The sequence below is a fragment of the Hesperophylax consimilis genome, chromosome 20, assembly GCF_061612785.1.
Source record: "Hesperophylax consimilis isolate HC1 chromosome 20, BYU_Hcon_1.0, whole genome shotgun sequence".
NCBI lineage: Eukaryota > Metazoa > Arthropoda > Insecta > Trichoptera > Limnephilidae > Hesperophylax > Hesperophylax consimilis.
Window position 1 is genome coordinate 19,495,581 of NC_142855.1, and position 12,692 is coordinate 19,508,272.

The following is a 12,692-nucleotide window of genomic DNA, read 5'->3' on the forward strand; positions in this document are numbered from 1 at the left end:
GGCAACTTTCTCGAATGGTTTAGAAGTTACTTATCATACAGAAAATTATCTGTAAAAATTACCTCCACAACTTCTTACACTTTTTTTTTGCCTTAAGTGGGGTCCCCCAAGGTTCCCACCTAGGACCAATTCTTTTCCTACTATTTTTTAATGACATTTCACTAATTTTCGATAATATTCACTTTCTTCTATTCGCCGACGATCTAAAGATATTTAAATCGATCAGTAATTCTTCTGATTGTTTAACTCTACAAATGAACTTAAATAAACTTAATGAATGGTGCATCGTAAACAAATTACATCTTAATATCAACAAATGCCAAACAATCAGTTTCCATAGATCTAAAACCCCTTTATTATTCGACTACTCAATTAACAATGCCAATCTAAAAAGAGTTTTTGAATTCAATGGCCTTGGAGTTATCTTTGACTCCAAATTACGCTTCTTGAATCACATTAATAGCATTACCAGTAAGGGATTACAAATGCTTGGATTTATTCTCAGAATCGCTAAAGACTTTAATAACATAAAAACTATAAAATTACTATACACGTCTCTGGTTAGAAGTCAGGTTGAATACAATTCAACCATTTGGTGTCCTCATTTCAACTCTCACTGTTTACAAATTGAAAAAATTCAAAATAAATTTTTACGTTTTATTAATTTCAAAATTGGTATTCCTATTATTGAAATCAATTATGTCAATTTACGCAGTAAACTTAACTTATCGAAATTATCTGAAAGGCGAAAAATATTTGATCTCCTTTTATTATATAAAATTGTTCATTCAAAGTTAGACTGCCCTGACACTATAAATTTGCTATCTTTACATATACATACCTCCAAAATATATTAGACGGAATATTTTATTCTACAACAATAACTTCGCTACGAATTCTGTGTTAGAAAGAATACATAGGTTGGGCAATGAACTAAGTGATGTCGCTGACATATTTAATTTAAACTTCAATACATTTAAAGCCAAATTAGTCCACCACTTTTTAAATGTAAATAATTTATGAGAAATCATTATATTTTATTTCGATTTTCTATTGTTTGTTTTATACTGTTGTTAAAAATGAAATTTGTAATTGGTATGTACTCAAAAGCCCAATAGGGCGTCAATAAATAAATAAAAATAATGATTGGATAGTTGGTATAGTGTCGTTGTAGGTGACACGTTGGGTCGCACCAACGTACGGGTCAGATGAAAGGATTTGATGCTCTCTCTGCCTAATGAACACTTGTGATACCTGCAGGATCGCCGCGCCCCGAACCAACACACAAAGTATTACGCGGTGTTGCACTCACCAGCTTTGGTTACCTTGATGATGTGGGTGGAAGTCGGGCGCGCACTTTCTTGCTGACATAATAAATTCCTTATTAACAGGGTTCTACTATAATATGCATGTATTAAAAAACCTTCTGGAAAAAATTCTCTAAACGATAGTGAAAAGTTTATCAAAATATGTTACGTAGTTTAGGTGAACTAAGCGCACAAACAGACAGACGCGGATAGCAACTTTTTTTTATATACTATTTAATGAAGAGAAAATTAGAAACATTCTTTTTTGGACACAAGGTTTAGACTGTTAACACACTTCGGGCGGGAAAGATAGGTCGATTGATGCTTAACGACGGGAAGCGTAGTTCCACCTTTTGTGCCGACCTCATTTCAATGGCAGAAAAGGCAGAATTTTTCTATGTTTTTATATGAATATTATATACCAATCTCTTTGTAAAGGTCCCAATTATATGTATATACTTAACGAATCGTAATGCAAGTCTTCTTTTTATATTTATCTTCGTGCCTTTTGTTTACATCTGTATTTCAACAAGAGGATAGAATATTATCTGTTATTGTAATAATTCAATTCCTGGAATCTGGGTTTTTGTGATCGTGAAACCCGATTCGAATCTCTATCTCTGTTACGCCCCACTCAACTCTTATGTGCAAGCGAGTGAGAGATGTCGGGCGTATTTAAAGAAAGCAGGTATGTGCAAATACCGATAGGCGGAATGTAATAAACATATAACAAGGTTAATTGAGCTGCATTTCAAGTAATATTCGATTTTCGTTTAGTACTTTTATAGCTTGGGTATGCTGAGTTACTAAGTAGAAATTATTAAATAAATACTTTTTTTCGCTCGGAAACAGCATAGCGCCAGCGCAAAAAATACCTGCCAGAAATGTGTTAACCTCTCAGACAAAGACATTTATTTACTATGTGTTCCTTTGAGAACTGTCAAAACGTGATAATTTTTGTGTTATTTACGAGTTTTGCTAAAAGCTTCATAACTCACGTTTTGGGAAACATAGCCTCATTCTAAAAAAAGTTTTGGAAAGATTATGAAATCCACTATCGCATTGTGTTGTTATATGTAAATATTTGCGTTTCTAAATATACATTTTATGAAAACGTCAAAAATATGTAAGAATCGCTTACCATTATTTCAAAGCCGTGAAAAATGTCTTTTTTCTGAGTATCACAAAGAAATAACACTTTATATATTGAAGAAATATAATTAAAAACTATTAGTCACCTCAAAATATTAACCGTCCAAACTAAAATATTTTTAATAAATTATTTAGAAACGCAATAAATTATGAACGAACAAGATGACAGATTCAATCGGCTTAGATAATGCACCTCTACGTTCCATAGATATTGTTGAATACAGACGCGTAGCGTTATTCATTATCGATACTCTGTTTTTTAAATCATGGCAATCCGTATACTAGTGATGGAAATAAATCGATTTTTGTAAAATTTCGCGCGTTTACGTGAAAAGACGTTCTAATGTCCTAATAACTCTATAAATATAATAAATTCTGGGTTCAGATTTTAGGTATTCCTCCGTTATACATTTATGCACTGAATTAAAAAATAATATTTTAAATAGTGATGATCTGGCTTGTAGTCACACAGACCATCAGGGAATAAATTAATTCACTATGAAAAAAAATTGATTGATTATTGAATTCACTCTGCAGGAAAAGTAACAACTTATAATCCAGCCACCAAATAATATAAAAACAGAAGACTCACCAAAAAATATCACTCGCATTGAGTTTAGCTCCTTAATCTTCAAATTCGGCAGCGGACGGCAAATCGGCACAGTAATATTTGCATTCGCACTATGAAATTATAATCTGTCAACCAGCTCTCAAGAGAGTAGAATTTAGAATAATAATGAATTAGCACATTGTAATTCCAAAAGTACTGCCACATTATTGTGACACAAATATTTCAATTCTTTAGTCTTAAATCGACCTCTTTTGACAAACGGTATAATTCGGATGAATCCATCTGATTAATGCAAAGATGACTGTAATTTATTATCACTCACCTGCAGAGCAAAATCTATACAAAACTGACCAGATATGTCTCTTCTGTCCACTATTTTTAATTTTAAAATTTTATTTCAAACTAATTTTAAGTCTACTGCTTCTCCAAATAGTTTTCAAATTCAATTAAAAATCAGAAATTTTTGTTAAAAATTGGAAACAAATGCACCAATACAATCAACCGTGTGACGCGAAGAAATGACACGCTATTGATGTCTCGCTTTAGTTCGCTATGCGGGAACATGAGAAATCCACACGTCCACAGTTGTATTTTGATTTAGATTATCGATACCTACGACCGCATAGCTCTGTGTGTGCCAGCCGCCAGTCGGTAGCGGACCGTCGTTAGATGTGAACCCCTCGCACATTTGTTAGCATCTGTCGATGGTTTTTTCATGTTTTCAGCAATTAAATTACAATTATTATCACTTTTGATATAAAATATAATAAACATAATCGATTAGCTATGAATATTCATATTTTTCCGAAATTACACTGCTTATTTTGAGATGTGTATTGACTACACAGCACCGGAACGCGTGGATTTTTTTCGCACAGTAAGGGAAAGGTTAAGCGTGTATACGCGCTCTAGGTACACAAGGCCGTCCGTATAAAATTAGCGTGTTAACATGCTGTTTTATATGACACCAAATACCCGGCAGAGAATGGGCTAGGAAGTAATTATGTTTTTAATGTTAAATTTTAAGAAAGGAGAACAAATTTTATAAAATTACCTAAAATAATATTACTTGCGCTTAAAATGAAATTATCAGTCTTTATTATTATTTTATTGAAGTAGAAGATAATAAACTAATAAATCTAAACGAAACGTGAAACAGAACAAGACACAGAAATATAAAAACATGACGGTCACAACTAGGAATCGAACCCAGGATCTGTTGTCTTACCGGGACAGGCGTTTTAACCAACTGGACCATCAACCTTCCGATAGGTGATGACGTCGCAGATCTAAGAGTTGGCTGTTGTCAATTGGTATTTTCAGGAATGCACAGTTCCGTTAATTGACTTAAATATCATTGGAACTATGGCTAAATATAAATTAGTATTTATTTATTGTTTCTTTACATGCGGTATCATTGTTTACCCTTTAATTATTTACCTCACTAGGACTACTAGCCTTGCAGTATAATACACAACTTTAGGATGGCCTGACCTGACCCCAGGGCATTGTAAATTAAAACTAATCCTTTCTAAGGTGCAAATTTAAAGTGTTTAAATTTTCTTATTTTTTTATTGATTTTATTTGTTTTTTTTTCTTTCTTCGCTCATGCCCAAACCATCTAAGCGTCCCTTTCTTAATTTTACTCATTACGCTTACATCAGCCTTGCATTCTTTGCGGATTTCCACATTTCTCACACGATCTATATTTGCTTCACTCATAGACATATGAATATTAGTAGACCTGCCCTAAGTGATTAAAAGCGTATTATTCCCCACTCCCCATACCGGTTCCATTGGAGCCGGCTGGGCTCGCGTATGGCCTCCTGTGAATTTAGAAAACGTGACGTCATCATTCTTGTGGGAACTATGGTCGAGGCATCATCGGTTCATTTTACGAAATAACACGGCAAAATGGTGGCTTGTGCTATGAAAACTTGTAAAAATAGATGTGAAAAAGAGAATAAACCCAATTGTCGTATTACATTCCATATATAAGCATTATTTTACTTTATTTTAAGCATATTCACATCGTATAATATGGATCAGTTGTAGAAACATATACTATCACATCGAGATACGTCTGGACGCGAAACACAAAGCTGGTTGGTTGCTGGGAAGTAAATTATGAACATTTATAAAAGTGTCTTAACTAAATACGTAAACGAAATATTCGACTCTGAAAATAGAAGAAATTTATTTTGCCGAATTTGGACTTCGCAAATTTGTTCATAACGTGGCGAGTAATTTGCGCTCCCATGTAAAAATGTCTATTCATTCAAAAGCAGATTTTACTTTTAAGAAGTAAATGGTGATATTATAATGCGAGATGCCTATTTACTGTCAGATTGATTTATTGACGAATCACATTCAGCTTTACCCCCTTCGTTCTTCAACAGTTGATTTTACCCCTCACCTTTAATTTCTAGTCTATATATTCATGTCTGTGGCTTCACTCAAATATAAATTGTTAACCTCGATACAGGCTTAGTCCTAGTGAGGTTGATTTTTATGTGAAAAAATATGATTTATGTATAAAAGAAACACCTTGTATCAAATTTATATTTATGACCGGTCAGTGACTGAGTTTGCATCACATTTGGGTCCCACCCAAGCGTTGTGCGTTCAATTCCTCGGTTGGCTAAGTCCTCCATCACGATACAAACAACATTTTCCATTCACTGTGGTGGTAGTAGTAGGAGGTTATCAAATATTGACAGGTTATTCGTAACCCGGGAATATTTCATCAATAACGTTCATCCCTCAGATAGCATAAGCAATATATTTAAAACAAATGGCTTAGTAACCATCCAAATGCTAAGAACCATGTCTCAGCACCACTATTTGTATTTAGGTGCGAAATGGTACTATATATTATTGTCCAAAAACAAAATTAATGTAATCGAAACATTGAAATTTGAACAATTCAAAAAGAAAATTAACTTCCTAAAAATGGATAGTGATATATTGCACCCTGTACGTTAACTTAATCTATACTATCTAGCATTAAAAAAATAAAACTTTGGCTATTGTTATTATTTTTCTAAATCTAATAGTAATGGTGTTTGAAAGAGAGAATACGAAAACAGTGTGCAATATAGTTGTGAATGGGGAATACTTGGAGCAGGTGGATGAGTTTGTGTATTTAGGAAATATGTTCTAGAGAGGTGGAAAGGTTGACAGAGATATTGTTGAAAGAAGGGTAAATGCAGGTCCTAAGTTAAGGCTGCATAATGTCACCGTGGTTATTCAATCTATACATGGATAATTGTATGCAAGAATTGAAAGAGGTGGGATTGGGCGCGAATTTGAGTAATTTGAAAGTATGTTGCCTGTTGAATGCTGATGATGTGCTGCTGATTGCTAATAGTATGGCAGATCTACAGTCTCTCGTGTCTAGGATGAACGAAGTATGCATGAAGAATGAGTTAATGATGAATGTAAGTAAGTCTAAAGTCATGGTGTTTGAAAGAGAGAGTACGAAAACAGTGTGCAATATAGTTGTGAATGAGGAATACTTAGAGCAGGTGGATGAGTTTGTGTATTTGGGAAGTATGTTCTAGAGAGATGGGAAGGCTGACAGAGATATTGAAAGAAGAGTAAATGCAGGTAATTCCATTAATGGAGGAATAAACGCACTTGGTGCTAACAAAAAATTGTCCAAAGAAGCGAAGTTAGCAGTCCACAATGGAGTGCTGGTACCTACCCTGATGTATGGAAGTGAGGCATGGAACTGGAAAAGAAAGGATGAAAGTAGATTGAATGCTGTTGAAATGAGATCCCTGAGGCGTATGTGTGGTAAAACCATGTTTGATCGTGTGATGAATGTGGAGATCCGCAAAGAGTGCAAGGCTGATGTAAGCATAATGAGTAAGATTAAGAAAGGGACGCTTAGATGGTTTGGGCATGTAGAGCGAATGAGCGAAGATAGGAGTGTAAGGAGGATATATGATGCAAATGGTACAGAAGTCGGGGACGCCCGAGGAAGACATGGCACGACCAAGTGAATCCGATACTCGAGTCGGGCCATGTCAAGAGTCAGAATAATAGAAGAGTATGTATAAGACCATGTATGAATGTGAATGAGGCAAGAAGTGTGTGCCAAGACCAAGTTGTTTGGCAGTCCGTCCTCTCTGCCTACCCCTGCGGAAAAAGGCCTGATGGTTAGTTAGTTAGTCCATTAATGGAGGACTGAATGCAGTTGGAACTAACAAAAAATTGTCCAAAGAAGCTAAACTAACAGTCCACAATGGAGTGTTGGTACCTAACCTGATGTATAGCAGTGGCGAAGGGTGAAAGTAGATCCTTGAAGCGTATGTGTGGTAAAACCATGTATGATTGTGTAGAAAGGGCTTTTACTAATGTTGGACCTTTGTAGTTACCAGCAAGTTGATTAAAAGGTCCCCGTGATTTACGGTGGCTTCCAATTCCGTAAATCTGTGTTCAGTGGATATGGGAGATAATCTTTAATGGTCGGAGCTATTTTTACGAAATACAATACACGTTTTACACGGTAAACGGTGGCAAAAAGGTAGAGCGACTGGTGGGGGCGAACGCTAACACCGGAAAGCTCTTTGCTTCGTCATCATCGGCGGTACTTGTGGTGATCGACAGATTCTCCACGAGCCAGTGTTGCCATTGATGTGAAATATTAAAATAGTCCAACATACTAAATGTCACATATTTAGTTTTTACTGTATTCAAAGTTAAGATTTTATTATTCAGCCAACTCTTTACTGCTCTTAATCCTAAGTCACAATTGTTAAAAGCATCTCTCCAGGTTTTACCCTCAAATATTAAAGCAGTATCGTCCGCGAAACTAACAATGTTACCTGGAATATTTAAATTACACAAATCATTGATGTAGATTAAAAACAATATTGGTCCAAGCACACTACCTTGCGGAACCCCAAAAGAGATTGGTTTCCTATTGCTTAAATTATTATTTATATCTACTTGTTGCGTTCTATCACCTAGATAGGATGTGAACCAGTCTATTAGGTTAAATTAAATTCCCGTTTTAAAGTAGGGAATCATCTTTTATATATTCAACTAGCTGTACCCCCGCCACGCGTTGTTGTGGCACAGTCTGCCTATGCAGATAGAAAAACAATAGCGCATGTTGCTTTTACGTCCAACGGATTACGCTGTTTTTCAAAAAAGCGTGTTTTTTTTTTACCTGTCACAGGTGACATCTATATAATTTAGGTGGTGACCGGATAAATCATCAAAATGACTATTCATCACACCTATAAAAAGTGTTATAAAGTTATGAAAAGTGATGAAACAAAAACTAGGTCACATATGTAACTATTACTCGTCATATGCCGGGACCGCATATGTGAGTGCTGCACATTATCTACGAATTAAAAAAAAAAAAAAAAATATGTGCGATTTTGACCCTTATGTATAAGGAATTTGTATGAAGAACAAGGTCACAATCGCTTGGGCTATTCTCGTTCTTTACGCAGCAAATACCGGAATGACTTCTAGCTTTACAAAGATTTTTTACAAAGAATTTTTCTGTGGAATGCCAACGAAATATTTGTCGCGTTTTTAGTGTCAAAGAGTCTTCTTTCATTATTTTTGATATAAATTGATTGTGGAAATAATAGATTTGAGGTATCATCAGAAAGATAGTTTTATCTACATTATTTTGATGTAATTTTTATAATATTTCACCCAAGAAAATTGATGAAAATTAACTTCGTAAGAAATGTCAAAATTTTTACGTAATGATGAATAATTATATTTTTAGCATTATTTATTTACAGGTTTCTTGTACAAAATAATATTATTAGTAACAACAGTTGTATAAACTACCGAAATCTGTAAGAATTGTTACCATATTATACTTATTTAATGCGACAGAAAAAAAATTTAAGTGGACACTTGACGTTTGATTTTGGAATTAAATTGAGCTTGGAATTTTCTGGCACACCACAGGTTAACCTGGTTTTTGTTTCATCATTATTGATGACTTTATACCGCCTTTTAAAGGTGTGTTGAATTGTCATTTTGAGGAGTTGGAATTGTAACATTTGGAACAATTGGAACTCATTGGAACCAATTTAGGTTCATAAAAACACGAATGTATTCAAATGCAATGTTGTGTCAAAATTTGAAAGGAATCTGTGTATTCAATTTATATAAAAACAGTTTATTTATAAACAAGTTCTGGTGTTTAATTATTATTACGCGTGACAGCTGTTTCACCTTCCAAAGGCTGTATCAAACTGTAGTGAAGCCTCTTACATACAATATATTTATAGTATTTCTATTAAAGTGAAAATCAATTACCTGCGCCTTTATTGATTTCCGGATAAATTGAAAACTTATTATTTTCTTAAAATTTGCCCAAAGGTCCTTAAAGTATTATGATGTTTCCGAATGAATAATTTGGATATCTCTGGGGTTTCTTTTTCGCTGCATAATTATTATACTAACTTGTAATTCTGTATTCTATAATACATAATTGGAATTTTGGATTGTTGGAGTTTTCATTAATTTCCAACTGAATTAAAATTGATAACCATAAATGAAAAAGGCACTTTTTATTTTGTTTGTGTTGTTTGTTTAGACCCGTCCCTGCCGGCCGGCCGCCGCAAGGAGATTGACAATGTGATGAAGAGGGCCCGAGCCGGATCCCCGGGAAGTTGGGACCGGAAACTCCTCGAGGTGGAGGAGAAGGATCCCAACAGGTGAGACACACTATTCTCCAATTTTCTATCGCATTACGGTGGACGGGTTGCATCAATTTTTCATTGGATCAGAAGTGAATGGTGCAAATATTATAATGCTTAATTTCTTATAATGTTATTATTAAATATTGCCCTGCCTTTTTCCCACGCATCACTTCGATCCATCTTATCCAATGTTTTATTGTATGTTGTGTAGATGGCGCCACACGGGCTATAAGCAGCTGTACCTGGAGCAGGACCGCTCGCCATCCCCTCGCCGATCTCGCTCGCCCCGCCCGGCTCGCCGTTCACCCCCGCAGGTGTCCACCACCACCCCCCACCACCCCCGGCGTGACAACGGTAAGTGATGCAATGTTTTTATTTATGCAAATATAGCACTGAGTCCCCACACACCCTGTATAAAACAATTATTAGAACGGTCTTGGCCTATGGATGTGAGGCGGGAACACTGACAGCAAAGTCTGCGGAACGGCTGGACACCTTCGAAAGAAAGGTACTTGGAAGAATGTTAGGAGCGGTGCGAGAGGGAGAGGCATGGAGAATCCGCCACAATAAGGAGCTATATGACATCTACCAAGCTCCCAGACTAAGACTAAGATGGGCCGGACATGTGCACCGAATGCCAAGCACACGTGTACCAAAGAAGGTTCTAACAGGACACCCAAACGAAAGGCGAGCAGACCTAGGCTGAGATGGGAGGACGATGTCAGGAAAGATGCCAGAGGACTACTCCATGTTGCAGATTGGAAGACGACGGCCGAGGACAGAGGGCGGTGGAGGCTCATGTTAAAGGAGACCAAGGCTCGAAATGGGCTGTAGCGCCATTGAAGAAGAAGAAGAAGATAGCACTGAGTCCCAACTGTTGAGAGCCAGTATACCATTCTGCATTCTCAAATTGTGGTACTGTGTGAGGCTGTAAATAGTGAGAAATGTTTGGAGAAGGCTATTCAAGTTTGGTCACCAAACACGACGTTCTGAATGATGGTATCTCTCCACTTAGTCTCTCTAGGATAGCATTATGCATTATGTTCTTCTCATGGTGTACTAACGGTTTCTTGTTAATACCTGATATTATGATACAGGCAGCATTCTGCTGATGCGCTCATATCTGATTTCACAATAATTCAAGAGTAATTGAGTTGTTTTAAATTCAAAATAAATTACTCTTTTCTTCTCTCCAAATAAGAATCCAATTGAGCTTTAAATAGGTTTATATTAGTAGAATGGATGACATGTTGTGGAAGTTAGTTCCATGCTTCCACTACTCTATGTTAGTAGAATGGATGACATGTTGTGGAAGTTAGTTCCATGCTTCCACTACTCTATATTAGTAGAATGGATGACATGTTGTGGAAGTTTTTCAAAATAATTATATTTTAAGTCAAACATGAAACGTAATGAGACAATAATTAGTGTAATAATAAGGTAAATGTAAGATGAATTTGGTTTGTATTTTCATAATTGCTAATTATGATTTCAGTATAGTAGTTGGGGTTTCGCCTAAAGAAGATCGAAACATTTAGGGTTCCAAGGCAGAAAAAAATTGGGAACCGCTGTTATAGGTTATCATTCGCTTTACAATGCTTTGGTCTATTATTAACTGTTTGTAAAAATAAAATAAATACTGGTAATAACCCGTGTGTTACATTCCAGGCGGGATGCAGTCCCATCGCCGCCCCGAGCCCCCGTCGTCCCAGCCGGTCGTCTCATCGTCCCGGGACAGGGAGCGGGAGAGAGACAGGGAGAGGGAGAGGGAGCGGGACAGGGAGAGGGACCAGCGAGACAACCGCGGGGAGAGGCCGAGGGGGACGAGTGGCAGGGGCAGACCCCCCTCACCACCGCCGCAGAGGAGGGTGTGTAATTTGACGCCAAAGATCAACGTCATCCATATTATTTATTTTTTAATTATCACCATTATCATTTGCAAAAGTAGGCGTGTTGACGCAACTATATTCTGGACTGTAAATCCATAGGCTGCTGGTTGAGATCCGGCTCGAAGGACCAAACAATGTGGTCGCAATATTGACTGTAATCAATATTTCTATCATTTCAAATTGAAACTACTTGGGATAAGCTGGTTAACAATTAACAGATCTTCTGGACCTGAGGAACACCGCGAGTGGTAATCACTGCAGAAGGTTTCCCTAATATATTCAATATTATGCACACTGAGAGAACATGTTCAAGGCGAGAAGTATTTAAAAATAATTTTATTTTTTAAATGATGGTGTCTTTTTTTTTAAATTTTTGTTAGGACTGTTAGCTGAAATGTCTTTTACAATATGTCGACCCGAAGAATGAATCTGACTGTAAAAGTTTTTTTCTTTAGTTGCTAAAAAAATTTTTTTGAGTTCATTAGAAAGAAGCGTGTGTGCGAATCTTTTCTTTTGCTGATGGGTGGTCGTGTTATTTCCAGGCTGCCCGCTCTCCGATAGCGTCGTCGCTCAGCAGTTGCTCGGATGACTCCTGCTCCGTGTGCTCCATGAACAAGCATACCAGCAAACACCATCGCTCCAGGTAAATACAACATGCCTTTGCGCAGTTTGGTCCTAGTTCGGCAACGTTCTGTTTCTGTAAACCTTCTGGTATAATCACATACAGTGTAGTATACTGATAATTCTCTTCTTTATAGGTACATATACACTTGATGATCGGGAGTTTAATGTGATTAGTTTTGTCAGTCTGGGATTATGAGTTTATTTATTATCGTAAGATTATTACTATGAATATCTTGCTGGACATATGTCCGTTCCATAGAAAACTCTTGAGGGAAGAAAGTCATACTCGGCTGTTGGCCTGTAGACCGGCTAGCTGAAGCTGTACTCATAACCATTCGAATATGACCGAATATATAATATAAATAAGTTTAGGCAAAATGGTAGACCGCACAAACGTATATACAATGAATTACTTGTTAATTTTGTTCGCAATCAATTTTGCACAAACTGATTATGCATGTAA

At 36.4% G+C, this 12,692-nt stretch overlaps 1 protein-coding gene across 4 annotated transcripts in view; it reads left to right on the top strand.

The window, feature by feature from the left end:
- LOC149414281 (uncharacterized) overlaps positions 1-12,692 on the top strand; it is a 35,408-nt gene that overhangs the window by 13,084 nt on the left and 9,632 nt on the right. For all 4 annotated transcript variants that reach the window (XM_089643724.1, XM_089643723.1, XM_089643726.1 and 1 more), the window contains exons 3-6: positions 9,611-9,731; positions 9,928-10,070; positions 11,385-11,584; positions 12,148-12,248. In XM_089643724.1, the coding sequence (XP_089499850.1) occupies positions 9,611-9,731; positions 9,928-10,070; positions 11,385-11,584; positions 12,148-12,248 (565 nt within the window). The remainder of the gene's footprint in view (positions 1-9,610; positions 9,732-9,927; positions 10,071-11,384; positions 11,585-12,147; positions 12,249-12,692) is intronic.